This window comes from Coccinella septempunctata, chromosome 5, assembly GCF_907165205.1.
Source record: "Coccinella septempunctata chromosome 5, icCocSept1.1, whole genome shotgun sequence".
NCBI classification, from domain to species: domain Eukaryota; kingdom Metazoa; phylum Arthropoda; class Insecta; order Coleoptera; family Coccinellidae; genus Coccinella; species Coccinella septempunctata.
In genome coordinates, this window is record NC_058193.1 from 1,506,009 (window position 1) to 1,529,733 (window position 23,725).

Here is a 23,725-nt window from a genome sequence, read left to right on the forward strand (position 1 = left end):
CAGTTCTGGTCATCGCATTTTTTTGAACAACCTTTGATTCTTCACTGTACCCAGTATAAATTTTATAAAGTGCTCGTGATCGGATCGAATTTCCAGAATGTATGTTTGCTGATCGATTCGCTCATATTTCTTTTCTTTATATAATTTGTAAAAAAAAAATGAATAAATAAATAAAAAATTGATAAAAACAAAAAAAAAAATTCTGGGGTAGAATGTGTGGAGTGTGCGTTCACTTTGTTCACTCTTCATCAGGGGTGAATTTTCAAGATATGACAACACGTACAAGCGATAGCTTCCAGCTGGAGCTTCTGTGATGTCGTTTCATCTTTTTATTTGTTCACATATTACTTTATATGTTGTTTGTACTGTAGAAACTTTTTTTTTCATAGTGAATAAATTATTATTATTATTATTATTATTATTATTATCAGTTTCCGAAGGTGTGAATAAACTGGTACATAATTTGATTTTGACTACTTCGTTATCGCTACCACCCTAGATAACAGCGAACTCTGTCTCCGACTAGCAGCTACTCTGGTAGGTTTGCTATTCTTCCTAGTGAAAAGAATAGCTGGCGCTCGAGATAAGTTTCTCCGAAGAAACCACGTTACAATGTTATTGTCCAAGAAGTTTGCAGGGAACAGATGGCGGATGTATTTTAGCTAAAAAGCTTTTTAACTGAACCACATCCAGCAACTCCTCCGTATTCAAAAATCTTGGGTGTTTTTGCCACCCTCAGGTGTTTTTTTCGACACAATGTCGTCATAGGAATTCTTTCTCCCTCTAATACAGAACTTGAAAATTATTTTTGGATTCTTCGAAACTTTTAGGATCTTGAGTTTGGGCGGTTCAACTGTCTGTTCAACATCACCTTCTGACGGCGAGTCAATTATTATCTACATTATTTCGTGAATAATTCACCGATTTTGGAAATTTCAATTTCCTAAATAACTTTGAAACTAACCAAACTTTGCATCTCTTTCCTATTCGAAAAATGTTGGTGGTTGATGCCACCTTCATGGGGGTAATTTTTTTGCAACAAACTCATGCTGAAATTTCGTCCCTTTCGAAACGAAAGTCAATATGTTAATTTTTAAATCTTTGACAATTCTTCATTTCTGAGTTCTGGGGGGTCAAATTTTCGTTAGTGCACCCTGTATAGTAACCTAGTGATTACTCAGAATTGTTCATTTATATATGTATAATGTAATATTACTTGGAAAATAAACAAGATGTGTTTCTTATCCTGAAATTAAGTAACCAATCTCTGAAGTAACAGATATGAAACTTGAACCTTCTTAGGCACTTTTAAACGTAGAATATACTAACAAAAGGTTTTTTCCAATTTAAAAACAACAAATTCAATAAAAGCACAAAATAGGTCAGTTCAAAATAGTCGGCCAAAAAAATTGATGGCTAAAGTACATAGAGAAAACACTAAAATATCCCTAACATAATGGGTGCATTGGGAAATAAATTTTCTTGGCCATTTTAAATTCATTCAAAATAAAAAAAGAAACATAAATGGTGAATCTATGGAAATAATGACTATATCATAATCATTTCTTGGCCAACCCATCCTGCTGGAGAAAATGACTTTTTACTGCAATGGAGAGAAGGCACAAATTGTAGAAAGATTTTTCTGACAGACATAAAAAAATAATGAGTATTCAAAAATTTGATCTGAAAAAAATTATAAATTGGGAGGCTGCAGCTAAGCAAAAAAAATGGTGATTTTTTTCATGAAGGTTTTGTTAGATTTTTCCTGACACTCAATTTATTTCTATCAATAGATACAGCTCTGATTTTTCTTCTTCATAAACATATTAATCTTGAGGGGTAGTTCCGATATTTCCGAACAGCACTGTCAGTATTCCCCTCTGGGAATACTGATGGCTAGTGGCCCAGACGTTCGAGTTCTATTGATATTCGATTGCGGCCCGTAAAACTACCAATATAGGAACTTCATATAGTTGTTACATTTTTCCCTTTTGAGAATGAGAGCAGAATGCGAAAAATAGTTAAGAGTAAACACATATTGTACTTTTGGTTGCAAATATATAGTATGCGAAATTGTTTGTTGTACAGTATTACAATATTTATTTCCAATACCTTATCAGGTGAAAGGTACAATGTGAAATGAGGCGTTCAGAGCTAAAGTGGCCCAAGCCTACACTACACTACAACATTTCTGGAATTGAGTTCATAACAAATTTCGATTTATTTGTAGGCAGTTCATACTGTTAACTCAATTTCAGAAAAATTGTAGCTTGGGCCAATTTTGCTCGGATATAGAGTGCAAATTGATTGCCACGATGGTAATTATCAAATCGAACATGAATCTTACTTCAATAGATACACTTTGGTAGTTAATTCTGTCAAATAATCGTTCCAAAAATTTTCAAAATGAGAAGTCGTAATGTTTCCGTCTATGGTGCTTTTTTTTACATCTACTATGTGATGTACTTGGTAGTTACCAGCGATTCTGCAGACATTAAGCACTCTTCAATAAGTACTGGTGGCCTTTTTTCAAATCAACATTCTGAAGTCGCATTTCCACAGAAGTAATTCCCAACAAACTTCCCTGTAACTGAAACTGATCTAGATATAATCTATCTAGAATATCATTTCAATTAATTTCATTTGTTTTATATGTTACGTAGAATATCAACCAAAATAATATTGGACAAAAATCTTTCATTAGTTTTTGTACAATGTTGATATATTTTCGTTTGCATTCAAAATTTTTTTCTTAGGTGGTTTTCGAATATTGCCAATATCAAACTCAATCGCTCGAATGATGTCTAAACCTCAAATTGGGAAACACAGATCAAATATCAATAACACATTATTTATTTCAGTTAAACTTTACATCAATAGTTCACATTAATTATATACAACATAAAATTTTTATACATAAATCATCATTAACGACACATTAATGCAACAAACTTCTACACATATGGTTTTATGAGAAAATTTGTAAGAAAAACAATCTCAGAAAATTGCATGGTTAAATGAAATGTAGTATCCATTAACTGCGGAGATATTATATTATTATATTATAACCAGATAGAAGGGCAAGGGTATAATAGAGCTCAAGGTCGCAGTGCAGCGATCCCTTAATTTAAAAAGGAAAAACTTGGGGACCATCACCTTTTTTTCTGCTCAGAAAAAACTTTGTGATTAGACTATTTATTTCAAATAAATAGTATGTTTTGTTTGTATACTAATCCTAAAAGAAATGCAACAATAAATAAATATTTACAAGTGAACAATAAATAGTATGTACTTTATATCAATTATGTCAGATATGTATACCTTTATGCTTGGAAAATTAAAAATATGTTGACTGAACAGACAAATGTATTGAATCAAGATGTTCCTGAATATTACAATAAGGGTTATTATTCAAAGTACAATAATATGGCTTCCCCATTATTTTATAATTGTAATAAATTGCAGTAGCTACCTTAGAGAAATACTAATCTACTTAACATATGACACAAAGCATACATATATCCTTCAAAATTGAGCAACTATTAATTCAGATGATTGAATCACCTAGTATTCGAATCGTCTATACTAGTAGTTCAAGCTATCTACATTATTTGTCAACATATCCCTCTAGATCAGAATTGCGGAAGCACAAAATAACAAGCACTGCGGTTATCGGATGCTTTCACTTTCAATAAAGATTTCATAACTACAACCATCTAAAAGAGCTCGAATTGCAAATACATTTTAGTAAAATCTAAATTCACTTTTTGAAAACCCAAGCTGGGGAGGTTATTGTATCCTCAGGATTGGTTACACAATTGAGCACACTGTTTCTGTTAATACTCGATATTCCATCAGTCAAGATGGCAAAGTATTCATGTCAATTGTAACTATAACAGTATCGTTCTTAAAATAAAACAGTCTTATTGGAATGATGATCCGTAGTCGGTGGAAATATATTATAATTATCACAAATTAGTTGCGGTTAGGAAAAATTAATAATCAGTGAGAGTTGAAATATCACACAAGAAATTTGGTCCTTTATCGTTTCACTTTGCGAATCGTTGGACAACTGTTTTAAATGCCCACAAAAAAATTCGATTTCAATATGTAACTGATCTTTCAGTTGGGTATTAGAAACTTTACCAACAAGTAAACACAGTTAAAAAATTTTAATTGTTAATTAACACAGTTTACGAAATATTAAAATGTGAATATATTTTTGAAAATGCACATGAAAGTTAGTTTTCATCAATAATATGGGCAAATAGATTTTTTCAATAACAACATATCTTCTCTAGGTATATGTCAGGGTTAACCTATGACAAGGTAATGTTTTAAAATATTTGAATTACATGGTAATCATAAATTCAATAAATAGAATGTAATTTTATCTTGATCCAGTGATTACATATCATTTTACATTATCATACTAATTTTCAACATTTATATTAGTACATTGAAGTGAAGCACCAAGATGTACAAGTTAATAATTCAGATTTGAAATCGAATTGATTCATATAAAAATAATTTATTTATGCATGTGAATATGCCGAAAAATGTTTTCATTTTTCGGGAAAAATCATCGATTTTGTTGTATTTGTTATTCAATTTGGAAAATAGCAATTATTACTGTTTTCAACAAATTTACGAATTATCTGAGTACCTTGCTTCTGTGGTTGTGTTTTGTTCATATTCTTGCATCATAAATATAGCCTTATCAAGTGGTACTTTCGTGAATGATATGTCACTCTCTAAGTAAGTATAAAGGTTGTAATCGAACTTATTCTTCACTCCCAAAACAACGTTCAATGCTGACACATCGTAGCTGTGGCAGCCTGAGTACCTGAAAATTGAATATTCAATAGGAATGTGGAGTGTAAAATCTTTATTTCAATATGAATAATGCATAAAGATGAGAAGGAGATTTTCTTCGATAGTATTTCAAGTTTTGGTGATTTCCAGGGGCCGAAAATACATAGAAGTGAAATAATTTGTTTTAAAGATTGAATAAGGGAATGAAACAATATGAAATGATACCCAAAGCCAACCAATTATACACAACTCGTGAATTTTCTTGTACATAGTTTTTTGAAAACCAGAATTGTTCTCGAAAAATTGAATTTCGTCCATGGAAGAAGGTTTATTTCTGAGACGAGGTTTGATCGAGATTTGAAAAATTTCAACGGCCATCCTAAAAAAATATGCATTTTTTTTCAATTAGCGCAAAAAAACTATTTGTGGAATATCTTAACAAATCATACAACTGTGCACGAGTCCAAAATCTGTATGTCCGCCCCGTCTCTTCAATAACAGATTCACCTGTCGATGCATTGAAACAATCAAATTTGGGAGTACCAACATTACTTCCATGGCACAGTACCGCTCGTTTAGAATAGGCGGGGAAGCAAAGCGGGTGGTTTTTGCAGCATTGGCATGTTCACTGATGAGATCAGAATTGGGCTGCAGAGTGACGACTGCAGGAAAAGGGTCTGGAGAGGTACTGGTTGTTTTCACAGTCTGGCCTTCCTCGCGAGATTGCTTCATATCAAGGCGGGACAATACTCGTAATGTTCTGGGGAGGAATGTTGTACAACCGACGAACCCCATTAGTTTCTATTCGTGAGAATATAACTGGCCCACTGCATGTTATAAGACCCATTCTTCAACCTTTTCGAGACGATTTAGGGGAATATTACATTTTCATCATTTTCATGACAACGCTCACCCACATCGAGCAATAGCAGTGACAAGGGCTCTTGAACAAGGCCGAATCACCAGATTGCCGTGGCCTGCGAACTCGGCTGATCCCATCGAAAACTTGTGGAATCTTCTTAAGATAGCGGTTCATCGTCGTATCAATGCCACCAGAAATACAGTAGAATTGATTATTGCAGCATTGGAAGAGTGGAATAACAATCCCCAGAAAACAATTAACAATCTGATTGTTTCAATGAATCGACGAGTGAAACTGTTATTGGAGAGAGGAGGAGGACATACAGACTATTGAACCGTCTACACTTGTCAGAATTGTTGAGATATTCCACAAATTGTTTTTTGCGCTAACTGAAAAAATACATATTTTTTTTAATATGGCTGCTTGAAATTTTCAAACCTAGATTAAATCTTGATTTTCCAGAAAATCTTCTCAAAAATAAACCTTTTTCCATGAACAGAATTTAATTTTCAGAAAAAGGATACGGTTTTCAGAAACCTTTGGGGGTCAAAGACCCCCAGAGACTCCAAAATGAAAATTACCGATTCGAACCTCCAGTATGCAGATTTGACTATTTGAGGGCTTTGTATCGACAAACATCGTCTTCGAGTGATTTATTTTCTCAGTTCGAATTCCATTCACGAGTCTGGACAGGTGTTTCACAAACAGCACTTTTAATTGCTGAGTGATAATAAAACATGGAAAATATGGATCAATAAAATAAGTGAGTTTTTTATTTCACTATAAACTGTTTCGATTAATGCTTTAATTACTTGTAGCGAAAATCTAATTTGCCACACCTGTGAGAAAAAATTTTCAAGTGTGTCAATTAAAAACCGGCATCTGAAAAAAGTTCATCATGAAGAACCTTTTCAAGAAAGAAACACCCTTCATATAAATTGTCCACTTTGTGTTGATGAAGAGAAGATTTCATTTGGATCCCATGATTTACTAATTAATCATTTAGAACAAATTCATTCCTTAAATATGAAACAATCGCTTCATCATTTCAGGAATAAAGATGAATTTCAGACATGCCGAGCACTCAACAACAGGAGTGTTGATTATGCCCACCAAAGAATTACCAAAAACACTAATAATAATTAACAATAGAGCTATTGCAACTGTAATCGAAGCAATTCTAAAGTTATATGTATAAGAATCTTGATCAGTATAATTCAATTCAACCGAATTCATTAGATACTTAGGTCATGTCAGCCAATGCAACCAACGAAGTATGAAAACAGGAGGCAAACAGAAGGCAGTATCAAAATATCTGGATCATGTCCTTGTAGGATGTGTGTTGAAATATCTAATTCTAGTAACTTTTACATTTGGATGTGGCATTTACATGAATTTACTCTATGTTATTTTAAGGAGTGACAGTTAAGTACACGGAAACTCATGTTGGTCATGAAGATGAACTTCGGTCTAAACGTTTGACTAAAAGTCAACAGGAAATGCTTGCTGACAAACTGATGGGTGGAGTCACTAAAGAATGAATTCTTGAGGATGTTGAAATTTTGAAAGCCCACAAACTGGAGAGAATTAATATATTGACAAAAGGAGATCTTGCATATATCATCAGGAAATTCAATATAGATGAAAGACGTAATGCAGATGATTTAATAGAAACAGCTTTGAAAGTTCAAGAATAGAATAGAAAACATTGTTTTTCTTTTCCAACAGATAGATAAATGATAACTCACACTATCATATTGTTAACCTAATTCATCATTTCGATTAGGAGAAAGCTACCATGGATTGAAAACAGACGATTTTGCTTTGGGATTTATGACTAAAAACATGGAGAGAAAGCTGAAAAATTTCACAAAAATAATATGTTTCGATGGCACTCATGGAACGAATGCAAGAAACATAGTATTTTCAGTAGCTTTTTTGATTTCTAATCGGTTGGATCAATCAATTCAGACCATTTTTCTCAGAACATCGAGAGAAAGGATAGGGGTAGCCGTTGTGGCAGAATTCATTATGACTGACGACAATGTGAAATATTTAAATGTCTGGTGCCAAGTAATGGCAGCAAATGAAAAATCCAGGCGCTTACTTGGTCCATTGTTGTTTATTGTTTATATCAACGATTTACCCGAAGAAATGGAGGCAAATACCCAGGAGGTAGACTTGAACACAACTATAACTATATACGCTGATGATGCAGGTACTGTCACCAAGGCAAAAAACATCCAAACTTTAACACACAATTGTGAAACCATTATGAAAGAAGTAGAAAAATATTGCAACGACAACAAACTTAAACTCAACACAGGCAAAACAGAGTTTATCATATTCTACACCGATAGAAGCAGAAATGCCCTACCAAACGATATAACCCTAAACAACATTGTTATAAAAAAATCAGAACAAGTGAAATTTTTAGGTATTTGGCTTGACTCTTATATGAAGTGGAATCCACAAATAGAATATATGAACAGTTAACTCAAAACCATTATTTATACCTTCAATGTAATGAAGCATCACATTCAATAAGATACATTAAAGACCCTATACATTTCAAATTTCCAGTCCATCTTGACATATTGCACAGTTCTCTGGGGAAATGGTATATCTCAAAACAAAATATTTAAAACTCAAAAGCGTGCTATACGAGTAATATATCGGATGAAATATAGAGAGACCTGTAGAGGAGTTTTCAAGAGAAACAATCTACTGACACTGAAAGGACCATATGAGTTGAAATGTGTCATCTTTCTGAGAATGCACAGCGAATTATTTGAACAGTTTCTCAACCAAAAAAACACCAGAAGAATAGACCCCTGTATCCACCCAAAGCAAAAACTAACCCTAGCACAGAATAACACAAGATACATGTGCATTAAGGTTTTCAATGCCTTGCCGAGAAAATTTCACTACATAAAAGATGTAAAAATCTTGAAGACAGAAATATACCAATTTTTGGTGAATATGGAACCATACTGTCTGCAGGAATTCCAGCAAGGATGCAAAGATGTAACATTTGACTTGTTTCTCATTATTGTTTTACAATAATTGTAGAAATTAAATAAATTTCTATTCTATTTCTACTCTGCACTTGGCACGTTATAAAAAATTGGAACACACAAGGTAGAAATAAATTGAAGAATAAGGATAATAAGATGAAGATGAAGAACAAAATGAGAAAAATTGAAACAGATTGTTCAACATTTGAAGTTCTGAGAGAAAATTAAGAAGATGATTTCTAAATCATAACTGGATTGGACAGATTGTTCAACATTTGAAGTTCTGAGAGAAAATTAAGAAGATGATTTCTAAATCATAACTGGATTGGACAATGGCTTTATGAACCATCGGTGTTACCTCTAACCACAAGAGGATACTGAAGCAACACAAGTGTGTCGATTTCCGAAAATCTTTAATGAGAAACGTCATGGTTTATCTATATTAACGTTAAATTATGTATTTTCATCAAATATCAGCAACATCTTTTCAATATTCATCAAATCCGAGGTACACCTCGAAGAATTTATATAAATACAGAATCCGCTTATAATGACATTGAGGGGAAATGAAAAACACGTCATAATAACCGGAAGTCACATAAAGCAAAATTGATGGTATTTTTTATGGATTCAGTTTGAGAGAAACACGACAAATATATGTTTCCTTCATTGAAAAAATTGAAAATAGAAATATCAGCTTCTTACAAAAAAAAACTAAATATGAAGAACTTTTTCATATCTAGAAAAAAAATCAGATATTTTTGTTTGCACTTGTTTTTTTTAGACTTGAAATGAAAGCTTCTAACACCATTGTACAACGTAGACATGGCCCTGTTTAGATCATCATTTTCTATATTGTTGAGGACAAATTTCGATAATAAGTCAGCAGCGTTTAGAGCCTCTTCTGCGGTAGGCATTCGGTCTTCTTCGATTACTTCTTCTCCATCACTGTCGCACTGTTCATTTTCTGTTAAATTTTTCACGATATTTTCATCTGTGGGTTCTTCGTATGTGATGAGGGTGCTATCAATGTGAACATAGTCATTCCACATTTCCGGTGCTGCTAACAAATCTGAATTCTGATTTCGTACCAACAAAGATAAAGGAACATCATCTTCATCAATAAATTCGTTTTCTGCTATTTCTTGAACAGATAAATCGCCATCGGTTTCAGTGAGCCCTGCATGTTTGAAACAGTTGTAGATCGTAGTTTGTAATATCTTATTCCAGGCATCATTCATCATAAGAATTGCATCTAGAATGGATATTTTCAAAGAAGAACTGTTTTGATTAGAATCGAGACCAGTGATCATTTTGAGCACAAGATTTTTTCTGAAATTGTTTTTAAGAGACCTTATTATACCTTGATCCATTGGCTGCAAGACTGATGTTGTGTTGGGTGGAAGAAAAGCAAGTGTTATAGATTTCAAATCCCTAACATTAGGATGCGCCGGGCATTTATCAACCAATAATAAAATCATTTTCTTGTTCTTCACTAGGTTCCGATCCCAATCTCGAATCCATCTCTCGAAAAGTTCAGATGTAATCCAGGCTTTACGGTTGTTTGCATAATCGACTGGTAATGACTTAACACTGCTGAAACATCTTGGTTTTTGGGATTTTCCAATAACAAACAATTTTTTTTTCTCTGAACCGCTCAGATTTGCTGCTACCATGCCGGTTAATCTTTCTTTGGATAACTTGCCTCCACTGCAATTCTCGCCTTTGAATTTTAAAGTTCTGTCCGGCAATAATCTGTAGAACAAACCTGTTTCATCTGCATTGAAAATCTGTTCGTCAGAAAACTGTCTTCTCAGATTTGGCCATACAGCTGTCAGCCAGTTAGAGGTTGAACTCTGATCAACGGACGATGATTCACCGGCAATTTTGCCCGACACAATGTAATGTCTTGCTTTGAATCGACTTTTCCAGCTAGCAGAACAATTAAAGTTTGGGTTGCCGAAACAAGAGGCGAAAGCATTGGCCTCTTGTAACATAGGCCCGCTGATAGGTATTCCCTTGTTTCTTGTGATTTTGAACCACTCCACTAATGCTTGATCAATGTTATCATGTTGTGATTTCCGAAGCCTCTTTGGTTTTAGAACATTATTATTGAACGATTCCTTGATTTGGTCTTTGTTTTTAAAAATCATTGAGATTGTCGAGTGACCGACCGCAAATTCTCTTGCGAGAGCTGAGTTTGATTCACCATTTTCTAATCTGGCTAAAATTGCACCTTCCTCCTCAATGGAAAATGCCTTTCTACGTCGCGATGTCATTTTGTCCACAACCCGCTAATAATGTCTTCAAGGGTATGGACTAGACTGAAAGGCATGTCGGCACACGTATATCTCGTATCGTATCAAACCTCGTCGCATGAAAAGGGGTGGGGTGGCTCGAGAAAACGATCGAGCTGTCACTATAACCGGAGAAATTTTCTACAAATAATGTTGTATCTGAAATCATGTCATTGTAAGCGACATGTCATTATAAGCGAAGTCATTAAATCCGAACCCTGTTGTAAGGAGTTTTGAGTGAAACCAAACTTAACAGTGCGATTGCGTCATCATAAGCGATTGGTCAATATAGCCGGCGTCATAATAATCGGATTCTACTGTAGTGGGTGCAAGGGGTGGTTTGTAGATCATTTGGGAACAGATGGGTATGAAATTCAAGTCGTTGGATGAAGAGAGCCGTCGAAAGATACTAGATATCTTCAACAAAGGCTTTGAAAGTCTTCTAGGGTGACAAAAAAAACCATCAATTGATTTTCAATTACCCTCATTTTCTGTCAAGTTTCTCAATCAATAACTCAACATTAAGATGTCGAAACACGTTGAGTTCTAATTGGACTTATTTTTGGAAATGAAATCGAATATTTTTCTTCAACCCCTTAGCCGCAACCCCATCCAACTTATCATTAGAAGCTCAAAAGCTTCTTAATAAAAAATATATCAATGTTTAATTTTAAAAAAACAAAGATTAGAAACTCAAAAGCCTCTCGACAAAAAATATGTCAAAATTTAATTTTACCAAGACAAATATTACGGTGGGATTCCGCTTTTTGATTTTTAGTTATTGGTTAAAGAAATGCTCCTGCATATCCTGGGTCTGACCCGGAGCCGTCCTTAGGGTGGAACGAGGATTGAAAATAATGCCAATGCAAAACATCGTTTGATACCAATGATAGCATGCTGCATGTTTAGTGTTCACACGTTATTATTTGCATCGAGCGCGTATTCATTGTGACTTGTGATTGAGGTTAATTATTCAATGTGTTAGATATCCTGAGTCCCATCTGTGGTAGTAGGGTCGTCCTGTGAAATTTTCTGTTGGTTATGTTTTAGTGTATGATCCAGATTTGTGTAGAAACAACACCCTGTATATCAATATTTAGAAGTGTTATTTACAAATTTGGTAATACCAGAAAAAATGAGTAGGACGTATTTTGTTTTTCCGCATACAACTTTTTTACTTTTCAATTCGAGTCAAATCTAGATGTTTTTTTAATGAGGTGGCAAATAATTGAAAAACAAATAAATTCTTTTTCCCAAATGGTACTTTTCCAGGGTGATTCCATAAAAAATTCAACTTATTCTTATTCTTCTGATTAAAGTTTACCAATCTCATCGAAAAACTGGGACAAATTATTATTATCAATATCTGAGTCACAAACACCCTGTATTCACGAGATACTTATCATAACAGTTGTTCATTGCACTACATCGAGAAAAAACGGAAAATGAGAATAGAAAGTATAACTTCATTTTGAACAAAAATAAAATTAGAAGGAATATACATTTTGAAAGAATAATAAAACAGAAAATAAAAAAAAAATATTTTTTTTCTATCTACGTCCAATTACTTTTTAGCTAGAGTATGATGCTTTCCAGACTCTTTCGATGAATTCTCCCAAAAAAAAAATAATAAAATAGAGTTATTGATTAATTAAGGGAAGAGTAAACTTTAGGTTTATAATTTCAACAATATGTGATATCACACCTAAGGTGTATTATTCACTCAATCAAACAATACATATACCTACACTGTATTTTATTTTATTCGTATCATCAAGAATGCATCAGAAGAGTTGAGAAATGATCATTTTATTCTACTTAAAAAAATATTCAAATGTAGTTGTTGCAGCGACGTTATTTTTGTTCGAAATGAGGTTATGCCTTTTTTTAAATGAGTAGTTGTCATTTTTATACTTTTCTTCAAATGTTGCTCAATGTGATAATTAATTTACGCATACAAGGTGTTTGAAAGTTATTCATTGATAATATCAAATTTGTCCCAAATACGAATGTGACCTCTAGTGATCAACACGTTTGGTCACTTCGATACTCGCCAAGCTACTAGCTAGGCGCCATGCGAGCAGTGTGGCACATTGCGAAAATTCGAGCATTCATTTTACTAAGATACTCGCTTGGTTTGGTGACTGCCTAAGATCTATGCGCGAGGCAAGCCTCCTGTCTGTGCGGACGTAGCCTTATGCTGGTCTACTTGATCATTTCCATGATTTTATCGACATTCTTGACTATAGGCCCACCAGTGCGTGGTGCATCAAAATTACCGGAACGAAATCGACGAAACCAAAATTGCGCCTGATTGGCTGTTACAGTATTGGGACCATCTCATTTACATTTGTAGCCGCCTGACTTGCATTTTCCCCTTTATCAAAGCAAAATTATAACACATACCGATTTTTTTCTTTGTTCACTTTCATCTTTGACACTTTAATTGACAACTGAATCGTTCGGTCACAACAATGATAAAACTTGTTTTGGTAGTACACGAGTATAAGTTTGTTCTGAAGCGACACATACATAACGAGATATAGGTCAATAAAACCATCTGTCAAAAAATAATGGATTTTTTTCCCCAACCTACTATTACGAAATTCTGATATTTTGTCGATTTAGAAAATATAACATAACTTCTTTATTTTCTAAAATATCTGAAAACGATAAAAACTTTCTATAGGCACTTTTTCACTAGGGATACGATATAATATTGAAATTTTTTCATCTCCTGTACTAAGGGAGGTAAAAAACAACTTCGTTATTTATCTCATGCCACACAAAATAATTCGCGTTTCAAAAATATATAGGTATATGTCGATTTATTAATGAGAATCGTTTCATGATCGGGGTTCTTTTTTGATAAGGTATGTGAATTAACACAATGAAACAGAAAAAGTTATATTATTTAGAACTTTGAGGTGACCACTGAAAGCACACATGTATCATCTACACCAGTGTTCAGTTTTTTGCGTTCAAGGTACACCTACCGAGCCAAAATATGTTGAAGGTACACTATAAAAAACCAAATTTGTTTATCATTCATTATTTTGATTCATATAATATGAAAATGAAATTATTGTTAGCTTACTCAATTGAGCCTAGTTTATTAGAATTCGCTTAGCTATATAAAGAAATTAAGTATCTTGCAATGACACCAGCTAATGACCACGGCACTCCAGTGTGCACATGCTTTGCGGAACACTGATATACATAACACGAACTATTCTTCAGATGTTGATCTGATCTCTCTATGTTGATAGAGAGAGAGGGTTTTTATTACAAGTCATAGAAGGAAGTTAATGAGTGTTTTCTTCACAAAGATATTCACAACAATTTTCTTGAATCATTCACGTCTTGTTTGGTGACGGATCTCCTTCGACAGTGCTTTGAGATGTTTTTCAACGAATTCAGAAGGTTTTCTGCTGCGCAAACAATTTCTGTTCTGTAAATGTTGATTTTTATATTTTTCATCTCCTAGAAATTCCATTTCTAAGCCTCAAAACTGATAGAAAATTAAAATGCTCAAGAAGACGATTAGCACAGTTTGGTAAGACAGAAAGAGCTTCATCTAATCAATACTATACACATTTTTTTTTATTATATCTCCACAATTAACAATCAGAATAATATTCTTTAAGTTAATACGTTGACATTATAATGAAATGGCTTGAAGTGCGGGGAAAGATTCTCTCCAGTGAGAGAAACTCATTATTCCATTAAATCAGCTGGCCAATGTCTCTGTAGTCTTCGTGGTAAGGAGTTTGTCAGTAGTGGTTGTAGTAAGATATTTCTGTGGTTTTCTATTCTTGCGTGGTGATTTAGGCTCTTACACTTGATGACTTCTTCAACATATGGGATGTTTAGGTCTTTATGTAATGTCTGGTTGGTCACATACCATGGGGCGTTGGCCATCATTCGCAGAATTTTTAATTGAGTTCTTTGGATCAGAGCTATGCTGGATTTGCTTGCACATCCCCAGATTCCTATCCCGTATGTCCATATTGGGGTAATAATAGCTTTATACAGCAATATTTTGTTCTTGAGATGTAGCTTGGATTTTCTTCCAATTAGCCAGTTAATTTCTTTGACTTTTAGATCTATTTGTTTACGTTTTTTGATAATATGTTCCCTCCAGGTTAGCCTAGTGTCTAGATGGAAGCCTAGGTATTTTGCTGTTGTAGCTTGTGGAATTATTATGCTGTTCAGGTTGATTGGAGGGCAATGTTGCTTTCTCAGTGTAAAGTCTACTTGTTTTGATTTGGTTTCATATATTTTTATTTTCCACTTTTTCATCCAGATTTGCAGCTCGTCTAGGTGTTCTTGGACTAGTTTTGTTGCTGTTGCTGGGTCTTCATGTGCTGCCATTATTGTTGTGTCATCAGCAAATGTTCCTGTTGTAGTGTGAGCAGTTGTTGGTAGATCCGAGGTATAAAGAAGGTACAGGAACGGGCCCAACACGCTTCCCTGGGGGACCCCGGCTTGAATGGGGCAATATTCTGACACTTCATGCCCTACTCTAGTTCTAAACTGTCTGTTTGTAAGATATGATTTCAGTAGATTAAAGAATTTCAAGGGAAGAATATTCTTTATCTTGAGTAAGAGTCCTGAGTGCCATACTTTATCGAACGCCTGGCTCACGTCCAGAAAGACTGAAGTACAATATAGCTTCTTTTCAAACGCTTGGTTTATGGTTTGCGTTATTCGATACGTTTGTTGGACAGTTGAGTGACCTTGCCTAAATCCGAATTGATGTGAAGGAATCCAATGATCTAAGGGGATTTCGGCGTTTATTCTTTGAAGTAATAATCTTTCCAATATTTTCGAGATTATTGGCAGTAGGCTTATGGGTCGGAATGATGTCACTTCGTGTGGATTCGTGCCTGGTTTCAGTATCATGAGTACTTCTGCTGTTTTCATTGATTGGGGCCAGTGCTCGAGTCTCAATATAGTGTTAAAGATGTAGGTTAACATGACAATCCCTTTTCTTGGCAGTTCTTTGAGCATCTTCGCAGTAATTCCATCAATACCTGGTGCCTTTTTCAGGTTCAGTTGAGTGATTTCTTTGTATACTTCTTTAGGTGTGAAAAACTTTATATTTTGGGTTACTGGAGGGATGTTAGATATATTTTCCTCAACAATTGCATCAACGACCTCGTCATTTGGTTTGAATACCTCTGTCAGGTGGTGTGCAAACAAATTCGCCTTTTCTTGATCACTTCTGGTCCATCTAGCATTTGTTTCAGTTGAATTTTTCACCGGGACATTTTGTTCTTTCGGATTTACTTTGGATTTTATAGGTCTCCATATTGAGTTGTCATATCGGTTCAATTCGGTGATATATCTATTTGATGATTCTTCTTTTAATTCTCGCAGTCTATTTTTAAGTTTATTGCTTATATTATTCAATGCTGTTTTGTCTGCAGGAGCATGTGTGTTTTGCCATCAGATCTTATTTTGCGTTTTTCAGTAATGAGTTTTTTAATTTCTAATGGTATTGGTTCTGTTTTCATATTTTCGCTGCTGCTTGGAGTACTTTGAATGGCTGCATTCTTTAGTATAGATGTAAATGTCTCAAGTGCCTCTTCGATTTCTTCTTTTTCCTTCAGCCTCAAGGAAAGAGAGACCCGTTCATGAACTATTTTGCGGTATTCATCCCAGTTAGTTTTTCGATTATGTAGCTTTGGTGAAGACTTCTTATTGATTACTAAGGAGCTCAGTGACGCTATTACAGGAGTATGATCTGATGATAGGTCGAAGCTTGAACATACGTCCATATATGATGGAGCTATTCCACTTGCTATGAAAAAATATAGTAGATCAGGTGTTTTTTTTGGGTCGCTAGGCCAATATGTTGGACTACCAGTAGACAGGAAGGAGTAGTTCTTTTCATGCAACAATTTGGCCAGTTCTCGTCCCTTGGTGGTGGTTAATCTTGAGTCCCAAAGAGTATTCTTGCTGTTAAAATCTCCTCCGACAAAGAATTTAGTGCTTGATGTGTTGAAAAATTCTCTATAATAGCTAACCTTCAGATTGTGCTTTGGAGCTGATATTGTCAGATCATAGGAGAACATTTTTACTTTAACTGAGGTAGCTTGGAGGTGATCAGCTTTGAATTCTGGCATTTCATGGTGGCTTATTGTGTTTTTAATTAGAATTGCAGTTCCTCCATGTGCCGTGTTATCTGGGTGGTTAGTGGTGTAGGTGGTGTACTTTGGTATGTTGAAGTATGACCTATCAGTGAAATGAGTCTCGCTTATGAGGAAGATGTCAATGAAATTGTGATGTAGAAAAGTTTCAACTTCATTCTTGTGTTGCAAGAGTCCGTTGGCATTCCATTGTGCTATTCTAACTAATTTAGTGAATTTTGTTGATCAGCGTTGTAAGCATGCTCAAAATCATACTATTTTGTTGCATTAATTGCTGGAACATGCCTTTGAATTCTGTTAAAAAGGTATTTAGTATTGATGAACTATTTTCCTCGTTTTGTGTTGTGGTTTTGTTTTTCTTGCATAGAGCTTCAGCATAATTCATTATCTGTGGTTGTTGTGTTGGTAACTGATTATCCGTATGTTGTTTGTTGTTAAACGATGATTTTTGTATGTTTAACCTATTATTTTGGTTGTCAGGTTTTTTTATTAGATTATGATAGAATTGGCACGCTCTATAGTTAGCCGGGTGTGGACCATCACACAATACACATTTTGCAGGGGTATTGTTGCTTTTTTTGCAATTTACAGTATTGTGCTCTCCACCACACTTCACACATGCATATGGCCTATTGCAATAGGTTTTAGTAATAATAATAATAATAATAATAATGGGTATTTATTTCCAGAATTGTACATAAGTTACAAAATGGAAACAGGTCAAAATTCTCTACAAAAGATATTAATTACATTGTACCAATACGATATATCTATCTACTACAAAACTCCAAGAATTCGATTACAGAATAGGGTTCACATTGAACTAACATTAAAAATAATTCTTTCTTGAAGAGTTTAATTTCCTTTATATCTCTAATTTTTCTTGGTAAGTGATTAAACAATTTCATACTCATATAGAAGCTATTACGTTCAGTGATTGACAGTTTGTGAATAGGTAGTAAATACTCAATGATTCTCCTGGTAGCATTTACATTTCTATATTTCTCAAAATAGGAATTGTTCTTGAATAAAAATAATAAGAGTCTATATACATATAGGCCAGACACAGTTAATATATTATGTCTCTTGAATACACCTCTATATTTCATCCCAAACATTATTCTTATAGCCAGTTTCTGGGTGATAAACACACGTTCAGCTTGAGTGCTTCCTCCCCAGAGTATAATTCCATATGATACAACTGATTGAAAATTTGTAAAATATACTATCTTCAATGTTTCCATATCGATTCTGTTTCTAATAGCTTTCAACGTATAAATAATTGTGTGAAGCTTTTTTGTTACTGATTCGCAGTGCAACCCCCAGCCAAGATTTTTCTCAATAACTATACCCAATAATCTCGTACATGAGTCTATCTGAATTTCTCCACTATCAAAATTAATAGTCTCAGGGAACGATAAATTTGAGCGATTAGTCGAAAACATTAGAACGTTAGTTTTGTTTCTATTGAGAAGCAAACCATTATCTAGGCACCATTTTTCAATCCGTGTCATTGATATTTTCAAGTTATTCACAACATCCTCAATGTTTCTACCTGATATTAAAACATTAGTGTCATCAGCATATAGGTTTGTTTCTATGAGCTCCTCTATAGGTGCCATGTGCTCAGTAGTTGTGTCCTGTGGTTGCGATGTCTCAGTTAAGATGTCAATATGTGTCCGTATTGTTGACATCTCATACACTGAATTAGTCCTTTGGCTTTTTTTGGTGGTTCAATTGTCACTATCTTATTTTCTATTCCGTGTAACTTGTAAATTTCTTTGTTGTTCTGAGCTGGTTCAAGATCGACGAAAAATAAATTCAGTGGTTCTCTCGTGTTCCTACTTTTTCCATTGTGAATATTTTTTACAGTGTGTCCCTCCTTGGAGAGTTCCATCTTGATATCCTCTACATTTGTTGTATGATGAAGATTTTTTATTACAACTCTAAATGCTCTTTCCTGTTTTGGTTGATAAGTATGGTGAATAATATTATTAGTCCTCATATGGTGACTAAGTTTTTTATAATCTTCAACAGTTTGGCAATTCACTTTCACAGTATTGTCTGCTAATGTTTTTGTGGTGAACTTATCCATTTGAAGAATTCCACTTATGTTGGAGATCATCTCGGGGTAATTATGAACTCCATAAACAAAAATTGGTGGAGGGCGAGGAACCTTGGTGATTGGTTCATCTGCTTTATTACTACTTTCATTTTCTTCATTCAGACTACTGAACCTATTATTTGTTGGGATTTCATAATATTTCGAATTATTAATTTTCCTTTTCTTTGCTGGTCGTATTACACATTGCCATCTTTGTTGTTTATTGGTTGATTTATTTATTTCGCTTACGCTGAATCCTGCGAATTCTTCTTCACTTGATGTGGACATTTCGCAGTCGCTAGGTATATTTGAACCATCCTGTACATTTCCAGTCGTCAGGGAATTTGTGGCATCTGGTGTCGAACTCATAATTTATTTTATTTTATCTATCATCGCTATCTGCGATTATCAGTTATCCAGCTATCCACCATCTGGACTGATAAGGGATCACTTTATTCCTTGATTTTGATTCGATTCTCGTGGACAATTAGTGAAAATATCTCAAATTATCGCGATTATAAATCCTTTTCTAGGGCGATTTTCGAATAATTCTTAGCAATAGCTCGATCAATCCAGGTTTTTATGCCCGCAGTCGGTGGCTGTTTACTACTATCACACTTTTTGCGTTGGAATAAGATTTTTATATCTGGAGCTGATGTTTACGCGGCGACAGATGAATGACATTGTCGAACAGCAAAGAAAACGTTGCAAAACAAAAGAAAATAGCTCATATAGCTGAAATAACTTATTCGCCAAACTAATTCTTTGTGAAAGTTTGCAAAATATGTTGGAAAATGAGAAATGTGGATGGTTATTGAGGAAACCAGTAGGCCGCGGTGGTAAAACTCAAAAAATCTACAAAATTATGAATTGAAAATATTTTTGAAATTGTAAAAGAAATGAGAGTACATCGCAAAAAAAATTCTAGTAATCTTCACATGAAATGGAAACGGTAATTGTAAATTATGTGAAAACATTCTTGAGGAAAGGCTACTTATAAATGCTCGAATAGGCCGCATCGAATCATCTTGTGAATGAGTGTCCAACTCTACCAAGTATTGCTCCATCAATTGAACAGAAGGCTTCTGTTATCCTATTTTTCATACAAGTACCTCTAAGAGTCTAAAGAATTGAATCTATAGGATTGAGATTTGGGGATCATGCCGGCCTAGGAATAGTACTCCTCTGCCAAACTGAAGATCCTAATCATTGAATTGGCAAAGATGTACTCTTATTTCTTTTTCGATTTCAAAAATATTTTTTCTTCATAATTTTGTAGATTTCTTAGATTTTACGACAGAGGCCTACTAGACTCCTCAAAAACCATCCACATTTCTTATATTGCCCGACAAACCCAATAGTTCTTGAAAAATTTCATGTAATGGTGCACTGAAATATGGGGTGTTGCATTTGAAAAAGTCGAATTATTGCAATTTACAATATGTCATATGAAAAAAATCGTAGTACCCAAAGGAACATCGACTTCCAATTCGCCGGAATGTCGAAAGTTGCGCTGAAAATCAAAAAAGCGACTGAAAAAAGATAGTAGAGTTATGTTGAATAGGTATGGATTTTTCTGTGTCCATGCACTATGCTATTTTTACACTTAAATTGTTATAAGTCAGAAACTAAGGCAGTTAAGTCCAAGACAGTGGGATGATATAGACATATAGAAATATTTTTAGGATATGCTGGTTGAGGAGCCTATTGTTGAAAAAAAATCATGTCGATATCTTAGATAGAAACAAAGTTATGAGCCATGTAAACACTCCTAAGTCACCCTGTATATGAACAACATGAGTGTCAATATGTTCAATGGAATATGAAATATGTCTGTATAACCTCAAAATGAGAGTAAAAATATTATAAGGTGATAAAACAATTCTGTCAGGTAAATATTACCTGCTGTATTTCTATTAGTAATTTTGAACTGCACAAATAAGCCTGTTACAAAATCTTACCGATATAATGGCTTCTTATCAAACCTACAACCACCAGATTGCGCACCAATGGGTATTAGACAGTCCTGGGTTAATGCACACTGTACCCATGGAAGCATGATTTGTTGATGAACGAATTCTGTATTCACTGCCATCAGCATGTCAGCAGACACCATTGGAAGAAAAAGGAAGTTCTCTGCATCAGTATGAAAATATTCAAACATTTTTTTGTGTGTCAGGCTTGATACAGGGTTTTTGGAATTCATCGGCCATGTTACTATTGCTTTGCGGGGATCTTTCACAAGTTTTTCGAAGAGAGCAAATACTTTATCACTTGTTGTGTGTTTTGAGAAACGATAATCACATTCCAAATAAAAAACTGCTCCAGTAGCTTGGAGTGCATCCTGAAAGATGTCAAAAAGTTGATTGCATATTTCTTTTAAGGATGGAATAATTTGGATTACCTGAATTATTAAAGGCCTATAAGCATGGGTGTCTTCTTTACTGATATGGGATGGAAAATTAGAAAACGGAAAATTCTGTACTTGACATCTACTATTATTACAAAAATTGAGCACCTGTGAAATAATAAATCATTAATCTATTTTCCTATCGGAAATGTGACAAACTCACAAATTTCAATGTGTAGCTACTGAGTCCCAAATCATAAACAAGAAGTGTATTGTTTGGGAATATCCGAACAACGTTATTTATAAGTCCATAAATCTGACTCTCTTGACCTTCTCTAACACTAGTAACTATTACAGGTAATGATGTATTCCTCCAAATATCGTTGGGGTACAATCTCGGTGTTTTTATAAATCCCAATTGCTTCAAAAATTTCACATCAGCTACTAAAGTTTTAGATTCAGCATCACGTAGGTTATCCTGAAAAGAAGGGTTATTCCTACAACTGTAAAATTTCCTTAAATTTATTTACCTGAAAGTTACGAAATTGTTGGTGAGTTGTTGAAACAATATTTTGAATAGCGTCCGGTTTATTCTGGCCAAAAGCAATCAAAACAACACTTATAATAATAACACTACACAAAATAAAAATAAAATTTTTTGTCCTCATTTGAATTAGAGAAATACAAGTTGTGATTGCATTATGCGTCGAAACTGATGGATTAATTCATTTGTATTCAGAATACATGTTTACATTTCCACAGTTCAAACTAAATTGAATGAAATATTCCAGATGAAAATTCGATTTTTTGGTTGTCATCACAGAAAATGGAAATACTATACATTGCACTCTTCTTCTTTTATGTCTAGCTGTCATCTATCATCACATGAGATGGGGCACATAGACAACCTGATATCAAAGAGGAACCTCTTTGCTGATATAACCAATTTTACCTGGGCTGTGGTCCGTATATACACTTTGGTTTTTTCTGGCAAAGAGCCTCTTTGCTTCTGGTTAGTAAGTTGGCGGTCCGTATATGTCGAATTCCTGACAATTCGGTTCAATATCAGTCACCAGAGTAGCCGCTCTGGTAACTTTCGGTTACCAAATGTGTATATACGGACCATACGCCTGATGAGTATGGAAGGTAGTATGGAGGGTCCGAGGGTCTCTCTACCCTCCATACTGATGAGTGATGTATCAGTGTTCTATGCTGATGAGACAAATTGCCGACTAGTGCCGACACTACCTACTGGCCATATTATGGAGACTACTCTCCATTCATTCATTCATTCATTCATTCATTGCTGTATCCCGTTGCCGGGAATGAGTCTACAAAAAGACGAAAAAAAAAGAAAAAAAAAACAAAAAGAAATGAAAGAAAGGAAAAAAAAAGGTGCGAACAGACTTTTTCAGGGCTTATTGCGACTGTGTGCTCTCCTGTGACTGTAGAGTCCCAACCGTGACCTACATATCTTACCACACTCCGGGCATGGATAGTCACCAACCAGATCTGGCCGCCGCTGTATCCTTCTCGAGTCTCCATTATAACTGTGTACCAAAGACCTCCACTGTGACCTGTCTAATGCTAGTCGTTCCCAGTTATGATTGGCATTAACTGATTTTAGGGATTGATGCAGTGTATCCTTAAACCGCTTGTACTGGCCTCCTGATTTCCGGGCTCCCTCAGTGAATTCGCCATATAGAGCTATTTTGGGGATTCTTGTGTCTTGCATCCTCAGAATGTGGCCGCTCCATCTGAGTCGGGCCCTCGTTACTTGAGTCTCAATTGTTGTACAACTCGCGCGCTGCAAGACTTCTGCATTCGAAACTTTGTGGAACCATCTGATTTGCATTATCTGTCTTAGATGACGTTGTTGCGTTTGTTCAAGCTGTTTAATATGTCGCCCGTAGGGCGTCCAGCTTTCGCTTTCGTAAAGAAGCGTTGGGAGGACCACTGCCTTGTAAACAGCTGTCTTGGTCTTCAGATTTAGTTCGTGATTTTGAAACACTCTATCCTTTAGCTTCCAGAATGTCCGTGATGCCGAATTGATACGGTTGTGTATTTCCGTGTCAAGGTTAGCCCTAGTATTTATGAAGCTTCCCAAGTATTTGAACTGCTCGAC

General features: G+C 34.7%; 1 protein-coding gene across 1 annotated transcript; it reads right to left on the reverse strand.

Moving 5' to 3' along the window:
- Nucleotides 1-2,835: 2,835 nt before the first annotated feature.
- Nucleotides 2,836-22,390, reverse strand: LOC123313344. The gene is made up of 5 exons (XM_044898198.1): nucleotides 22,131-22,390; nucleotides 21,824-22,078; nucleotides 21,655-21,768; nucleotides 21,212-21,594; nucleotides 2,836-4,846 (listed from the first exon to the last, which is right to left on the reverse strand). The coding sequence occupies exons 1-5, from the start codon at nucleotides 22,266-22,268 to the stop codon at nucleotides 4,648-4,650; spliced, it is 1,089 nt and encodes a 362-aa protein (XP_044754133.1). The 5' UTR covers nucleotides 22,269-22,390; the 3' UTR covers nucleotides 2,836-4,647.
- Nucleotides 22,391-23,725: the final 1,335 nt, after the last annotated feature.